Source organism: Ictidomys tridecemlineatus, chromosome 3 (assembly GCF_052094955.1).
Source record: "Ictidomys tridecemlineatus isolate mIctTri1 chromosome 3, mIctTri1.hap1, whole genome shotgun sequence".
In the NCBI taxonomy this organism is placed as follows: domain Eukaryota; kingdom Metazoa; phylum Chordata; class Mammalia; order Rodentia; family Sciuridae; genus Ictidomys; species Ictidomys tridecemlineatus.
Genome location: NC_135479.1, coordinates 43,519,669 through 43,535,824, shown reverse-complemented (window position 1 = coordinate 43,535,824; position 16,156 = coordinate 43,519,669). Strand labels below are relative to the sequence as shown.

General features: G+C 45.6%; 1 protein-coding gene and 1 long non-coding RNA gene across 2 annotated transcripts in view; one reads left to right on the top strand and one right to left on the bottom strand.

The window, feature by feature from the left end:
* The first annotated feature begins 381 nt into the window (after nucleotides 1–381).
* Nucleotides 382–16,156, top strand: part of Slc6a4 (solute carrier family 6 member 4) — a 34,125-nt gene continuing 18,350 nt past the window's right edge. Inside the window, exons 1-2 of the mRNA XM_021728140.3 lie at nucleotides 382–794; nucleotides 13,621–14,076. Coding sequence (XP_021583815.1) covers nucleotides 13,734–14,076 — 343 coding nt within the window. The 5' untranslated portion in view covers nucleotides 382–794; nucleotides 13,621–13,733. The remainder of the gene's footprint in view (nucleotides 795–13,620; nucleotides 14,077–16,156) is intronic.
* On the bottom strand, nucleotides 568–14,934 carry LOC144376130 (uncharacterized). Its single transcript, XR_013436231.1, has 4 exons — nucleotides 14,302–14,934; nucleotides 13,727–13,774; nucleotides 3,833–3,896; nucleotides 568–1,543 (listed from the first exon to the last, which is right to left on the bottom strand). It is a non-coding gene; the product is annotated as an uncharacterized LOC144376130 (long non-coding RNA).

Here is a 16,156-nt window from a genome sequence, read left to right as displayed (position 1 = left end):
AATTCAACTATTGAAGTAGCCTGATCCTTGTCGAAAACCACGGGCGTTTCTGCAGATCAGCCCGTGTGCTCTCTGTTTGAAAACTGCTTGGAGCTGTAGCTGGTTAACGAAAGGAAAGCGTCTTCCATTCATTCTGCAAGCATTTATTGCGCAGCTGCAGGGGGCTCCGAGTTTGCAGGGGAGTTAAGATGAGGAGGCCCCCCTGGCTGAGCTCACGTCCCATCAGTGGAGCCAAGTGCCGTTAAGTCTTAGGAAAAGAAATGAGGCAGGACTCGTCGGGATGGGGATGATGGGGAAGAGTTGGTGGCCAAGAAAAATCGTTCTAAGAGAAAACCTAGACACTACTTTGGGCGGATTTAGAAGTGGAGCAGCCCCACGCCCCGCAAGATTCAAGAGTAGACACCTTCGCTCTGCTCTGCCCGCTACCAGCCCCCCCTCGGGTCCCTCGCGGCTGAGGGCACTGCGGGTGAGTGTGATGGGTGGGGGGATGTCCGTCCCCTCCCACGGCTGGGGTCGCATGGGCGCCCCAGACTCTCCCTCTGTCTAAGAGGAGCGCCCAGCTGCGGCTGCGGTGAAACATAAAGTTTATTCGCTTCAAAGTGACGCAAAAAATTCTTAAAGAGCTCTTTGGCAGCGGCTATCTAGAGATCAGACCATGTGAGGGGCCGAGAGTACAAATAGTGCGGCGCGGGCGCCGCTGCTCACAGGCGCAGCTGCTGCCCCGGTGCCTCGAGGGCGCGAGGGTCGCACCGCCTCCCCAGCGCTGTACCAGCCTCCCCACGCCCAGCCGGCAGGTGGGTCCGCTTTTCTTTTTGCCTCTGATCCTCGTTTCTTTCCAGAACCCCTCCCTTTCCTGGAGCGGAGCCGTTGTGGAGCTGAGCTCTCTGGTCCTGCTGGGGCGCCCCGGGCGGTGCGCGCCTGCTTCCCGCTCCCTTCATTCTAACCAAGACAAGTGCCACCCGCAGATACACCCGAGGAGAGGGAGCGTGGAGCGCGTCTGGGGGCTGCAGGAGCTTTGGAGGGCTTCTTTGTCTATTGCTTGCGGAGGCTCAGCGAGCGCTTTGAGCTCAAGCTGGAAGACCAGGTAAAGATGGTCTTTAAAAAGCAAAGTGTTGTCCTGCGCATAGGGAAAAGTTGTAGTTTTAACCGGTGGTTTTATATTTGATCTTTACTTTGCTGCCATCGCGTGCAGGTGGCTTTATGCAAACGCATTTGTGCAGGGAGAGTTCTGGTTGACACAAATGCCCAATATCTAGAGAAACCTTTGAGTGACACTTAAGTGGGCCGAGTCTCCGTGCGCTTGGTTGGTTTCACTGGCAGAGCTGGATGCTGGCTCTGATACTCACAGGCCATTCAGAATTTATGCGAAACTCCAACGGGCTGATCTACATGGCTAAAATGTACAGCCATCATTCGCTTGAAGAATGTGTACGTTCAAATTTGTTCTGGAAAGGCTCTCAGGAACTGACGAATGCTAAGGAGCAGATTTCCTTTTGCACTGAGGCTTTTTCTTATTGAATTGTTCCTTTTCCAGTTGGAGTTTCTAAAGAATTGAAGAGGGAGAGGATTTCTAAGAGTCAGACATTACAAAAGCTCGTGTATATGTATTTTTATGATCAATTTTTTTTGTCCAGAAAAATGAACCAGGTCAATGGATTATTTATGAGCCTGCTAGCTCTCATCATGGTAAGACGAGATCAAATATTTAATGTGTTTTGCCTTCAGTTACATACAAAAAATGTCTAAGATGACAACGTTGGGATTTGTGTTTAGTGAAAGGGAGGAGAGCTAGGGGCAGCAATAGTGTCATGGTGTGTAGGAGTGCAAGGAAACACATGGCTTTGACTCTTTGTCCCATAGCTTGCTATTGTGTGGAGATGCTGCTGCCTGAAGACTCAGGGTTTTTGTCCCACAGGAGGGGGGGGGGGGATGACTGTTCCAGTATGGAAGAGAGGCAGGTTTTTCTATAGCATGTGAAAATATACCTTTTTAAAAAATGTTTTTGCAATGCCAGGGAAGGAATCCAGGACCTCTTGCATGTTAACCACATGCTCTACCACTGAGCTCCACTATAAGAAATGGGTTTGTACATCTGAGCTAGAAGTTACACCTCTAAAATGCATTAGATGAATCACCACAATGTGTGGGGACTTTGGATTATTGTGAGAGAGAGAAAAAAGGGGAAAAAATGGTTTGCTGGATTAGGTGTAGTTTTTTTTTTTTTTTTCTTTTTTCACTGAATTTACGAGCGGATTGAAACTACTCATTAAACCAAAAGTCCCAGAAATACTCGGTGATCCACCCAGGACATCTCAGAGATGTAACTATCAGCCCAGTTATTCAAACCCATTACTTTCCGTTTTTTTTTTATTTACGAAATATACAGAGGACATGTAGGAGTGGGGAGAACAGATAATGTTGAAGTTGTAATGGAATCCCCACGGCCTCCAAAATTCCTCTTGGGGAGATTTTCAGGGACATCTGAGCATTTTGATGAAACCTGGAGAGGCACGTGGAGGGTTTTACAAATGGGTGGGGTGACTGGAATGAGGATTGTGGCTCCAGGGGATTAGGAGCATGGGTTGGGCTCTTTCTGGCAGGTTTGCAAAAACACCTTGAGTGAATCCACCAAAGAGAAACACTGGTAATTCCAGAAATTAAACCAGTTCGTGGCAGTAGCCACTTCATACTTGTCAAATAATTTGAGAGCACAGAAAGCAGGACTGCCTGAGGCAAAGTTGCATTTTATTTTGGCATTTTGAATCAACAGGATGTGGTCATGACTTGACTCCTTTCCTAAAGTTGCCTGGATGGCCAAAGGGAAAATGATGCAGTCATTTTTGGTTGAGAAAGCAACCGGAGCCTTAGTTATTCCCAGTAATAGACCCAGCTCCTCTGGGTCTCATGATCTTCAGCTGAAAATGGCAGGGAGAAACAGGGGGTGCCTATGTAGCGTGATGAAATGCTTCAACGCATTCTGCAACTGTGGTCCTGATTTCTGTGCTCAGGAAAACGTGAGCTGTCTGGCTCAGAGGCACACACCTGTAATCCCAGAAATTTAGCGAGGCTGAGGCAGGAGAATCCCAAGTTTGAGGCCAGCTTCAGCAACTTAGGGAGACCCTGCCTCAAAATAAGAAAGGGGTGGGTTGTAGCTCAAGGGCAAAGTGCCCCTGGAATTCAGTCGCCAATATAAAGAACAAACAAGGGCTGGGGATGTAGCTCAGTTGCTAGAGTGTTTGTCTCCTGTGCACAAAGCCCTGGGTTCGATCCCCAGCACCACACACACACACAAAATAAACAAACAAAACAAAATATGAGCTATAATATGAGGTGTAATAATGGTACAAGAGTGCCCAAGGGCTTGGACTCTACCCAGATGTTGCTATCTAGTTAGGGATGTCTGGAGATCTGCTCAGGTTTGATAGGAAGGCAAAGACTTTGCACACTCTGACATGTGGAAATTAAATACTGCACCTCAATCATGCCCAGTCAATAGGGGTCCAAGTTCCCAGACTCCCCTAAAGCCCTTTGCAAGATGCCTAGGGCGTAGTGCCATAGAAATGGCCTCCATGTGTACAGATTTGGATTGTGCCCATTCTCTGTCCCAATCCCCCAGCTATCACCAACCAGTCACAGTTCTCTGAGGTCTGCATATTTGGTGACACAGGCATTTGATAAATGCCTCTGCCTCTTCATACTTGAGGCAAGTACTACAGATTACCCCTGTTCTTATGGGGAGTCACTGTCTGTGTTCCCAGTGGTAAGAGCACCCTAAGGATATAAAATTGACATCTTTCTAGGAGAGGTCAGGTTGAAAATATATGAAACTAACCTTTTATTTTGGCATTTTGAATCAACAGGATGTGGTCATGACTTGAGTCCTTTCCTAATGTCACCTGTATGGCCAAAAAGAAAACAGTCATTTTTGGTATACTGTGTATCTAGGGTTGGCACAAGACCCGTCATGGACCATGTTATTTTTCTACTCTGTGTGCTGCCCCCACCCCAAGTCCTGGGGATTGTACCCAGGGGTGCTCTACCACTGAGCCACGTCCCTAGCCCTTTGTTTGTTTGGAGATGGGGTCTTGCTAAATTGCCCAAATCTGCTTCAAACTTGTGATCCTCCTGCCTCAGCCCCCCCAAATAGCTGGGATTCCAGGCATATGCCACCACACCCAGCTGGGCTGCATCCCAGAGGTCATTTATGCAGAGATCTGGAGATCTTGTACTGTCTTTAGAAATGCTCTTGCATGAGTAATGTCTCTGCAGGGTATTCCCTTAAGCCTGACACTCCCCCCCCCCTTTTTTTTTTTTTAGCTTCTGGTGACTGGAAAGATGAATGCTCATTTTCTAAATGTCAACAACATGCTTTTAAACTGAGCAAGTGTCTTCCCAGCCCTGCGCCTAACAAGGTGACAAAATGAGTGGAGATAAAGGCTGGTGTGAGGCTGTAGGCCATCTTGTTATTTTCTTCTTTCCTTCAGCTACCCTGGAACCTGGCAGTAGCTCCCTAGCTCCCACCCACCCCTGGACCAAGGGGACTTGTTAATGGGTATTTAAGCCCTTGATTTTTAAACTCGCAATAGGACAGACCTCCATTAATCCCAGAAGCCCCTGGACTGCACAACCAGAGATGCACTCCAGAGACACGGAGACATGGAGATGATGTCCCAGGGTCCCCAGGCACGACAAGTGACAGATGGCAAAAGGGAGGGTCTCCTGGGTTCCTGAGAGCCAGTTCTTCATGTAGACATTTGAGGTAGGGAGGGCAGAGGTAAAAGAAGAGTTGTGACAGGCCAGGGGTGACCTGGAAGAGCACTTCCCAGTGGCTCAGGAAAGAGCCTGCTGGGTGCTCTGGGAGAATCCAGAGCCACAGGTTTGGTGGACACCAGCAGAAGGGCCATTAGTGGGTCTTTGCCACCTAGCATTTTTGTGTGGTCTTTTGGAGCATAGTCAAGGAAAAAAAAAAAAAAGGAGCATTTTATTCCTTTGTTACTGGTCTGCTGAATAAAATAAACTAACTTTTTTTTTCCTCTAAGGGAATTTTCCCTTCCAAAGAGAGGCCTATAATTAGGGAGTGGGAGAGGCAGCAAGATCTTGAAGGTGAAGGGAGGTGACTGGGCCTTGGCTCTCAGGGTACAGGCCTAGAACTTGCCTTTCCTACACTTGGGCTCTTTTCTCCCAACTAGTCCTGGAGCCAGTGCCTTAAAAATGCTAATCAAATTATCTGGCTCTTTCTCTTGTTTTGGAGGAAAAGAGCTGGGGTGGAGGGAAAAGGAGGCAAGAGGCCAGGAGGGGAGGGGAAGGGAGTAGAGTGGAGAGGAGCCATTCTGTGGGACCACTGGGAGTTTCCAGCACTGGTCCAGGCACTAGAATTATATTTCTCCTCTCACTTATTGAAGAAATTTTGAACAAAAAAATCAGATAAATCATCCAGTTTCACCAGTTGTTCAGGCAGTTGCTCTAATTATACATATATCTATTTTCATATATATAATAGAAAATTTGACATGTTATTTATAATATGTAATTATATATAATTTTCATATTTGTATATATGCATTCGTGCTGAACGTTTGAGAGTTTACAGACATCCAGTTACTTTACCCCTAAATACTTTAGCATGCCTTTCCTAAAAATAAGGACCTCTCTTAAATAATCGTACCCCATTATCATACCAGGGAAATATCCATACAAAACTGTTATGGAATATACAGGTCAAATTTCTCCTGTTGTCTCAATGGTGTCCTTTTGAGTTTATGGGGTTACTATTTGAGATTGTAAACTGCTAGGTGTAAGAATTATCTCTTGCCCTCCTTTGAGTGCACAGTGGGAACCAGATCAATGCTGTGTAATAAAGAACTGATTTTTTCCATGAATATTCCCCAACTGTGTGACTCACTGTCAAGTACATTTCAGAATTTATTTTTTTGGGGGGTGCATACCAAAGATTGAACCCAGGGCACTTAACCATGTTTTATTTTGAGATGGGGTCTCCCTAAATTGCAGAGACTGGCTTTGAACCTGAGATCCTCAGCCTCCAGAGCCACTGGGATTAAAGGTGTGCATTCTCGCGCCTACTACATTTCAGAATTTCTTGACCTAAGAATACAGGCACTTTCTAGCAATGATGTACAAATCTTCACTCACCTTATAGCTAAAGAGGTGCTATATGGAGTATCCACGTCACCCCAATTCTGAAATGCCCCCTCCTCTAGCAGCCACTTTCCCTCCTCTGTCTCCCCACTTCCTTCTCCCTGCTGGACTAAGGAATGTGCCCAGTTTCCCTTTCCTCCTCACTACTCACCTTTTATTTTGTTTTTGGTACTGGGGATTCAAACCAAAGACACTCTACTGCTGAACCACTTACTTAGTGCCACCCCACCCACCCACCCCCTTTATTTTTTAACATGAAATGTGGTCTAAGTTTCTCAGGCTGACTCAGATTTGTGATCCTCCTGCCTCAACTTCCCCACCTGCTGGGATTATAGGCATGTGCCACAGTGCCCAGCAAATTAGTTGTGTAATACACTTGTATTGAAGAAACAAAGCTGTGTTTGGAAATGCTCCTATTGATTACACAAATTACATTATCAAAATAATAATGTTTAGAAGGTATAAGTCAGGGCTGGGGGTGTAGCTCATGCATTTGCCTAGCATGAGCAAGGCCCTGGGTTCCATTCCCAGTATGGCAAAAGGGAAGGGAAAAAAAATGACATTCCTAATCTTACCATATCACTTTGCATTAAGTTTCCTGTCTCTTTCCCTGTCTTGTCCACATTTAAATATGTTATCAAGACAGAATAAAAGCAGTTTTGTTTTCTGCAACAATTTTTAAGTTAAATAGAATAAGAAAAATTCATGCCATCAATTTCTAAAGCCCTTAACTGGCCTAAATGACACCTTCAAGGAATCCGATAGTTTCTCTGCATCCTTGCCCTTAAATTTAATTTTCCTCAAGACCCAGAAAGAAGAGTGTAATAAATAGATGCTTCTGTCTTTTTCATCGCCATCCCTCCCCTGCTGTTTGGTGGGACTTCATCCTGTGTCCTTCAGCTTTTGCTTTTGATGCCTCTGTTTCTGACAATGGTTTCTGTGGGTAGTAAGTATATTCCAAGAGCCAAAGAACCAAGTCACAAATGAACATTTGGAATCCAGACTGTTGCTGGGTGTGCCTGGCCAGTCCAAAGTCTGAAAGAACAGCCCTGGCTCATTCTTTCATCCTCCCTGCGCCAGTCTTTTCCAGTCTGTGAAGTCATGGCTGTGGCAGCCCTCCTCCTCCAGAATCATCTCCCATCTCCTGATGGGGGAGGCAAGAGGCGCAAGTCCCCTTGGGATGGGACCTGGCCACATCTGACTTAGCCCCAGGAAGAGGAGGAGTGGTGCCTGGTCCCAAATTCAGGTCTATGGCATCAAAGAGCATCCTGCTCAGAAAACCAGGAACGGGTCCCTGTGCAGAGCCCTGCTGCACAAATGCCAGGCTTTCAGGCACAAAGATGTGTGACCCAGGCCCCTGTTTCCAGGGGAACACAAAACAAATATACATAGAAGGATAACTGGTGACAGTGCTAATCAACGTTGTGTGACAAATGAAAATTATACAGGATCAGGAGAGACATCTTGGGCTGAGGTGGTAAGAGAAAGCTTGGTGGAGGAAGCCAAGCCTCAGAGGAATTTGGGTGGGGGTGTAGAAGGTGTGTTCTAAGGTTCACAGGACCCTGAGTAGTCTGCTGAGGCCCTTGTGAAAAGTGCAAATGCTTGCTGGGTACAGTGGCACATGCCTATAATCCCAGCGGCTCAGGAGGCTGAGACAGGGGATTGCAAATTCAAAGCCAGCCTCAGCAACTTAGTGAAGCCCTGTCTCAAAATATAAAAAGAGCTGGGGATGTGGGAATGGGGCTTAGTGGGGATGTGGCTTAAGCACCCCTGGGCTCAACCCCTTGTACCAAAAAAATAAATAAAGGTAAGTGCAGATGCCTGGCACCCCACAGATCTCTTGAGAACAAGACCAGTCTCTGGGAGAAAAGCCGGTGGGCCAGTGATGTGGTGTTTTCAAGTTTCCCAGGTGACCCTAAGCCCCTGATTGACAGGAGCTGCATGGACCAGTGAGGCCCAATTGACTGGACTGTTAAGTGGAAAGTAGAATGAGTGGCATGTGTGTGGTGGTGGAAGTGAAGTGACCCACTGTTGTTTGTTGATGCTTTCATGTACTAGATGCTAAGTTAAGCATTTATCATACTTTTATAATCCCCACAACAGCCCTGACCAAGTCCAAATATTAACCATCTGCTTTCCAACAGGATGAACTGGAGGCTCAGAGAGATTAAGTGACTACCCAAAGTCTCACAACCAGTAAGTGGTGGATCTGGGATTTCAGTGCAGATCTGTGAAACAGAGAGTTCTGGGTTGTGGACACACACAGAACTATCACTGAATGACTCAGGAAGTCAGTTAATCTAGGCTTGGCTATTCATGCTCATTGGAAAAGAATTATTCATGCCCATTTATGCCAAATTCATTTCTTTTTTATGAAAGTCTGTATAATCCATTGTACTTTTTGGCCAGCCTCTGCAGTGATCTAGACCCATCATGAATGACTAGTCCTCTAGACTGCACACTCTGTGCAGACAAGCTTAGAGCTCCCATTTTCTCCTCAGCCAGGCAGAGAAAGTTCTGAAAAGATTTTTCTCTCCTCATGGTAACTGGCCCAAATAGCCCTGAGGACTTTATCCTATTTAATTCCTCTCCAAAAAAATAAATAAATAAAACTGACTCTCATGAGGAATCCTCTGGAGGAGGTGATGGCTGGGATAGTAGAGCTTGTGTGTTCCCTGTATTTCCAAAACCCAAGCAGATTTTCTCAGCCCCCTTGATTGATAGCACAAGTCTATTTTGCTTGAAAGGCAAGCCAGGGGCCACCATGGCTTGTGACCTGTGATGCCACAGACTTTGGAGACAGCAGCCCTCTGACAGGTACAAATGCAGCCTCTGCTTTACCCAGTGGAGCCTGTGATGACGAATCAAGTAAACTCCAAGGTCTTGGGACAGAAACTTCAAGGTAGCACCTGGGAGATTAGTTGAACCTGAGGGCTGCTTTGGAGCTGAAAATATGGGGTGTCTCAGCATGCTGCAGCAGGCATGGGGATATGTCCACAGGGCACACGCCACAGCTCTTAGAGGAAGCATGGGCCAGGGCATTGCTTTGCTTGTTCTACAATCTGCCTGCCTTTCCGATTTGGCCTTGTACTGTGAATTCCATGAAGGCAGGACTATGCCTGTTCTGTGGGCGAGCAGCAGGGCTTTGTTGGGTTACTCCTTCTCCGCGGCAGGGGGCCAGGTTCAGTGTTCACTGCGCTGGAGGCACCAGAGCTCTGTAATTCCTATCATCTTTGGTGGGTGCCTTGGGAACTTTGGACTCCCTCTGCATAGAAAATGCAAATTGCCACTTGGTTTGATGACCTGTAATTAATCTTATCTCAGTGTTCAACCCATACTTCACGCTGGGGTTTTGTTTTGTTTTGGAAAATGGAAATCCAGTATCCTGAGATGTGAATTCACTTTGCTCTTGACACATGAAGTCAAAGTACAAAATTTCTATAGTGTCCAACAGAAAAACAGAGTCAACGGGCATTTCCAAGGGGCTAGGTGGTTTTATGACTAATCGTCATCATTACTCCTTTGGTTACTGGTTCCCCTGGCTACAGAGACAGTTGTGTGGAAACAGGAATGGAGATTTGATCAGAAATTTAAATAGAATAGAAACAATTCTCCCCGCCCCCCCAAACTCATGGGAGGGAATAGAGTGAATTAGCCGAGAGGAAGCTGGAGTGTGAACAGAAAGTTAATCATGACTGTCTTGGGATCTACTGCACCACTGAGCTGCACCCCTCAGGTGGGGAAACCTGGGAGAAGGTCAGGTTGCTGTCCCACACTGCCTTGGGTATCATGCACCATTCACAGCCTGCCCCCTGCTTCAGCCTGGGGCTATAGTGTCCATTCAAGTTTCAAAAGAAAGCTTCTGGGGCTTTTTCTGGCACTGAAGAAACTCAAAAGCTACCTGGAGGAGGTCACAGTTATAATACTGACCTCCTTTGCCATCTTCCTACCCAGCAGGATAAAAATATCTTTTAAAAAAGAAAGCATTCAAGAGTGCATTCAGAAACCTTCTTATCAACTCTGAATACTTCTGAATACCTGAGCCAGTCTGCTCTCAACCATTGTTATCTGCTGGTCTGCGTAGAAATGGCCCGTGAGGGTTCAGCAGAACCACAAAACTGGGAAAGGAGTCCAGGCAACACAGCTAGGAAGGAGCCTGTCAACAGAAAGGGGCCCAGGCCCATGCCATCTGCTTCTGGCCCACCAGATTCACAACTAGGAGTTCATCTCCTTTAACTGGGAGAAGAAGGGAAATGAAGAAAAGGAGATGTGTGTTTCCTGTTTGGTGGTTTCAAGTGACTGACTTTTTTTGTATCCCAAATTCTGTGATCAAGGATGGGAGCACAGTAGGAAAACCCCAGAAAGCAGAGCTGAACAAGGAGAGCCCAGTGTTTGGGGACAGGCAGCCTAAAGTCATGGGTTGCCTGAAGGATGCTCTTAACAGGCATGATTTTTCTTATTTTTACCAAGTTAAAAAGTGCTGCGGGGTATTTCAGGAAACTGGCTCAGAACAAATAGAGGAGAGAGTATTATTCTTCCAGGAGCTGCTCATCAGAGTTGTGAAGCAATCAAGATCAGACGCCTTAGGGGGCTGAGGACCCTGGAAAACACACATTGCTCCCACCCCCATCCACCAACCCACATGTGTTTTCCACCCTCCCTGCAGGATGCCCTGAGGGAGAAAATAAATGAAATCTAGAACAAATGGTTTGGCTGCTAAGGAGGGAAGGTAATGAGTCACAGCTGTGACTGAGATGGACCATGTTTCCCCTCTCGGGTTTAAATGGGTGGAAAGTGGCAGGGTTGAAGTGGGAAGAAGTTCTTACAGAAAACTTCAGGGGATGGAGGAAGAAAGAGCAAGGCCTGGCAGGCTCTGTCAGCTGAGTGCCACCTGGCCACCTGTGGGGAAGCTCTTGATCCCTGCCATTGGGTCTTCAGGTTCTTCCATGTTTAGTGTGGAAAACATGTCACTGATGTAGGCCAGAGTGAGAACAGAGGCCTTCTCAACACCACCAAAGACTGCCAAGTTCAGGTTTAACTTAGCTATGTATTTAAAAAACCTTGACATCTCATCAACGCTATCATTAAAAAAAAAAAAAAAAAATCCCTTGGCCTGGGAGGATGAGACAATGTGTGGCTAGTGATTTAGCTCAGTGATACAAAGTGTGTCTAGCATGTTCAAGGCCCTGAGTTCAATCCCAAAAGGAAAGAAAGAAAAAAAGGAAAACAAATTTTATCAGGTTTAATTGAGGTCCCAAGGACGTGGAGAAAGGAGAGAGACTGTTCAGCAGCATGAACACAATGAAGTTTTCTTTTTTTTTTTTAATTTGTGGTGGTGCTAGGGATAGAACCCAGAGCCTGCACAGTGCTAGGCAAGCAATCTACCACTGAGCACCTCCCCATCGTTTTTTGTTTTAAGACAGAGTCTCACTAAATTACCCAGGCTGGCCTCCAACTTGTGAACCTTCTGCCTCAGCCTCCTGAGTAGCTGAGATTACAGGTGTCCACCACCACACCTGGCTTAGAATGAGGTTTTATTTAGATTGCTCTGTCAGAAGTTTATATTCTCCTCCATGGTGTTTGTTCCTTTGAGTCTGGGGTGTGGTAGGTAGGCAAGGGCCAAACAGCTAAACAGGGTAGGACATTTACCCACCTCACATACACACACACATACACACACCCTCACTACACAGAGCTGATTTATCTCATTGCTGTAGATATTTTTGGTAACAATAAATCCCTTTAAAATGTTTATTTTCCACTTTACAAATAAAAAGAAACCAAGGAACACAAAACCCTAATTACTTTCATCCCTTGGTGTTCATGTCTAATCTTTGCCAATATATATATCCATAGTCATCACTGTGAAGTTATTACTTTGTGTTCTAATTTTCAACTGTTTTTGTCTTTTTTTTTTTTTTAACCAGGGATTGAACCCAGGAGCTTTACTACTGAGCTACATCTGCAGCTATATCTGCAGCTGTTTTTTTTTGTTTGTTTGTTTTTGTTTTGTTTTTTAATTTTGAGACAGAGTTTTGCTAAGTTGCTTAGGGCCTTGCTGAGTGGCTGAGGCTGACCTTAAACTTGCAATCCTCCTGTCTCAGCCTCCAAGTTACTGTGATTATAGTTGTGCTGGTCTTATCTTCACATTTGTATGTGTAGATAAGTCAGAGTCACAGAAAGCCCCAAATAGGTAGGTAGGAGACATACACTTGCCATTTTTAGCCTCTAGCCCTTCTCTCACTTTTGGATTTGGAAGGTTGATGTGGGATCTCTGCAGCAGAGATGTGAATAGTGCTTACTGTCCATTTCTACAAAGGTATGATATGATCTAAGGAGAAACATGTTTCAACTTCCAATCTGTTTCAAGAGTTTGAAAGCTCAGGCCCAGAAGAAACCAAGTGAGCTGGGAGGTCTTGGCTGCTTGCAACTTTATAATAGGTCATAGGTATAAAGTCCAAAAGGGCTCAGATTTCTTTCTACCCACGTTGGCCATCTCAGACCTCAGTCCAGAGGAGAGCAGAGCTGCCTCCACTGCACCCTGGCCCTGGGAACTAAAAAGGCATAGGCCACCCTGGCCCCATGGGGGCACACCAGCCTCAGTGAACTGCATGCTCTTCTCTCTGGCTCTCCAGGTGAGAGGCAGCCTGCTTGCCCTGTCACTATTGCAGAGTGACTAGGGGCTTGGCCACAAGAGTTGCTGGGTAGGTAGCAAGAAGATGAATGGTAAGCAGCGGAGCTATTACAGCCTAGTGAGACCTGCAGAGGCATAATGGGAAGGCCGAAGAGCCAAGCACTGTGGACTGCACACCAGAGGCTGTAAGGATCTGCTTTCCAGACCTTGGTAAAGGAAGAGTGAAAAAGCCCCCAGCCAAGGATCTCAGGGTATTTCACTAAGTGTGGCCTTTCGCCTCTATCCTTTGCTCTTTGGCTTTTTAGATCATATCTAAACAAACTATGGGGTGAAATTCTGGCCCCTCAAAGTGAAGCAAGTGCTTTTTCATAAGTAGAGCCTGAGTGAACATTGGTGATATGCTTCTTTTTTTTTTTTTTGTACCACGGATTGAACCAAGGCGCACTTAACCACTGACCCACATCCCCAGCCCTTTTTTATTTTTTATGTGAAACGGTCTAGCTAAATTGCTGAGGCTGGCTTTACATTTGAAATCTGCCTGCCTCAACCTCCAAGCTGTTGGTCTTCCAGGTGTGTGCCACCCTGCTTGGACGGTGATATGCTGTATTTGATCTGTTGTTTCCTTTCAGGTTTCTTGATTGTGATTTGCTGCCTGTACAGGTTGGAAAATGGAGTTGATTTGATTGACTCTTGTACAGCAAATAGGCAGGCTCACATTTAACTGGTGCATTTATAATCCCATTTTCTAATGTGTAAGAAATACAGTGAGTTAATACCAAAGACAAGCACAAGGCCTAATTTAACTCTCCTTTTTCTCTGTGCCTTTCCAGAAGAACTCTCAAACCTGCCACCATAAAGCTCTGAGGAGATCCACAAACCCAAACAGCAAGACTCCTTCCGGTCCTTGGCAGATGGGCAGCAGCATTATTTACTAACCTGAAGAATGGAGACCACGCCCTTGAATTCTCAGAAGGTGCTGTCAGCCTGTAAGGATGGAGAGGATTGTCAGAAAAATGGAGTGTTGCAGAAGGGTGTCCCCACCACAGAGGAAAGACCCGAGTCTGGCCAAAGGTCCAATGGGTACTCTGCAGTTCCGAGCCCTAGCGCAGGAGATGACACTCCTAACTCTATGCCAGCTGCCACCACCACCCTAATGGCAGAGGTTCATCAGGGGGAACGGGAGACCTGGGGCAAGAAGATGGATTTCCTCCTCTCAGTCATTGGTTATGCTGTGGACCTGGGCAACGTCTGGCGCTTTCCCTACATATGCTACCAGAATGGAGGAGGTCAGTATCACAGCCACAAATGGGGTGGGTTGTAGATCCTCACAGGAGGCCAGAGGATAAATCATGTCTTAGCTGTTTCATGTAACTGAGAGGAGCCTGGGAACATGGCTGCTTAGACATTCATGCTAGTCTAAAAGACATATCTCTAGTAAGCCAAAAGCTTAGATCAGCATGTCTGAGGCTTTCTGGGTTGAGGAGTTGGGAAGGAGCTCTCCAAAACCTGACCTCACAGGTTTCTAGCATCATCAGTGTTCCATGTGTTGTTCCATGTGCCTCCTCATTCATCATTGTCCAAGCATCGTCCCCCACCAAGCCAGAAGTGAGGAATGGCCAGCAGCACTATATCCTGTTTTTTTTACTTCTGTGGCAGGTTCTTGGAAGAATCTGGAGGGGTCACATCTGCATCAGGAAAAATTGAGAGGTAGCTGCAGGGCTTTAGATCCTCCTGGGTCTTTGGGACCTGTTTGAAGTCAGAGAATGTCATCAATTTAGGTCCAGAGTCTTAAGTTGCCAGTCTGGGTATAAGGCTGAACCCAGCCACAGTATTGCCAACTCCAAATCATGCATGGATATGCTTATGTCTCCGATAAGATTGTTATTTTTGAGGACGGAGACCAAATCTGCTTCCTCTTTGTAATTCTAAAGCATCCACAGATATTACCTTGTAGATGATCAAAAATTGTAGCTGAGTTAGATGTGGACATGGGAACCTGGCGGGGAGAGAGCAGGAATGGGGCCTCTATGTAGGCATTGGGTTTGTTATCACAATAGGAAAACAACATGTAAAAATGGATGTCAAATCAATCAATATTTAATTTGACAGGAGCTCTGGCAATAGATTTGGGAGGGCAGCTAAAACAAGACTTGGGGATAATTTATTTGTGTCATCCTCACTCCTTCCATGGCCTGACATGAAGCAGTCTAGATTTACTAGATTTTTTAGGGACTTTTGTCCATGCAGTTGCAAAAGCAGCTGCTTAGGGGCTCTGCCTGGGAGGGGCGGAAGTCATAATCACTTTATCTCTACCTTGGGAAAGACTCACCTTTAGCCTGAGCATTAGATAAGGGGCTGGGTCACTGGTGACATTTCCTTTTAAAGATGATCAAGCAAACCCTTTGGACAAAGGCCACCATGAAAACATGTTTTTTTTATTCTCAAGGCAGGTTTACCCAGTGTAATTGCAAGTTATGTGGGACTCTTCTGAGTTGCACTGACCTCAAGGTTTCTAGGAGCAAAGGAAAGTTATCAGGGAAAATCATAGCTGACTCACCCTTTGTACTACAACTCAAGCTGCAAGGGAACAATCCCCGACATTTCCAACAGCCTTAAGATGAAGGAAACATCAGTACCAGTAGTTATGCAATAGCTCTGTGCTTTCTTTTTTTTTTTTTAATAAATTTATTGCAGAGGGGCTGGGGATGTGGCTCAAGCAGTAGCGCGCTCTTCTGGCATGGGTGTGGCCCGGGTTCGATCCTCAGCACCATATACAAAGATGTTGTATCTGCTGAAAACTAAAATGTAAATAAAATATTAAAATAAATAAATAATAAATTCATTGCAGATATCTTAAACATTGGCAAACTTTGACAAGGAGAGTTTCTATTTTAATTAACATAATATAGCCACATATTCTTAATTTTGAAATGAGGTGAGGACCAAAAGCGTTATTAAGGACATTTTTTGTTTCTAGATGTCTTAATTATGCAAAAACATTATTTTTATATTGTGTTTTCTTATTCTGTGAAAAACTTACCCTTGCAGCCAGGCCCCCAAGAGATGGCTCATGAGAAATCATTCTGGAATTAATGGACATATAGCCAAATGTCAATAAGTATCTGGAAACAGAAGAACAAAATTCTAGTTTTATGACTCATTGATGGTGGCATCTGTATAGCTCATCACAGGTGGTCTGTACCCAGGGACCCTGTAATGGTTGCATCAGAATCATTCAAGGAGCTTAATTAATCATACATTGCACCCACACCCAAACATTCTGCTTCAGGAGATCTGGATGGGCCCTGAAATCTGGAAGTGAGTTTTAAGCTCACCGGTGATTGTGATGTATGGCTGGGTTTAGGA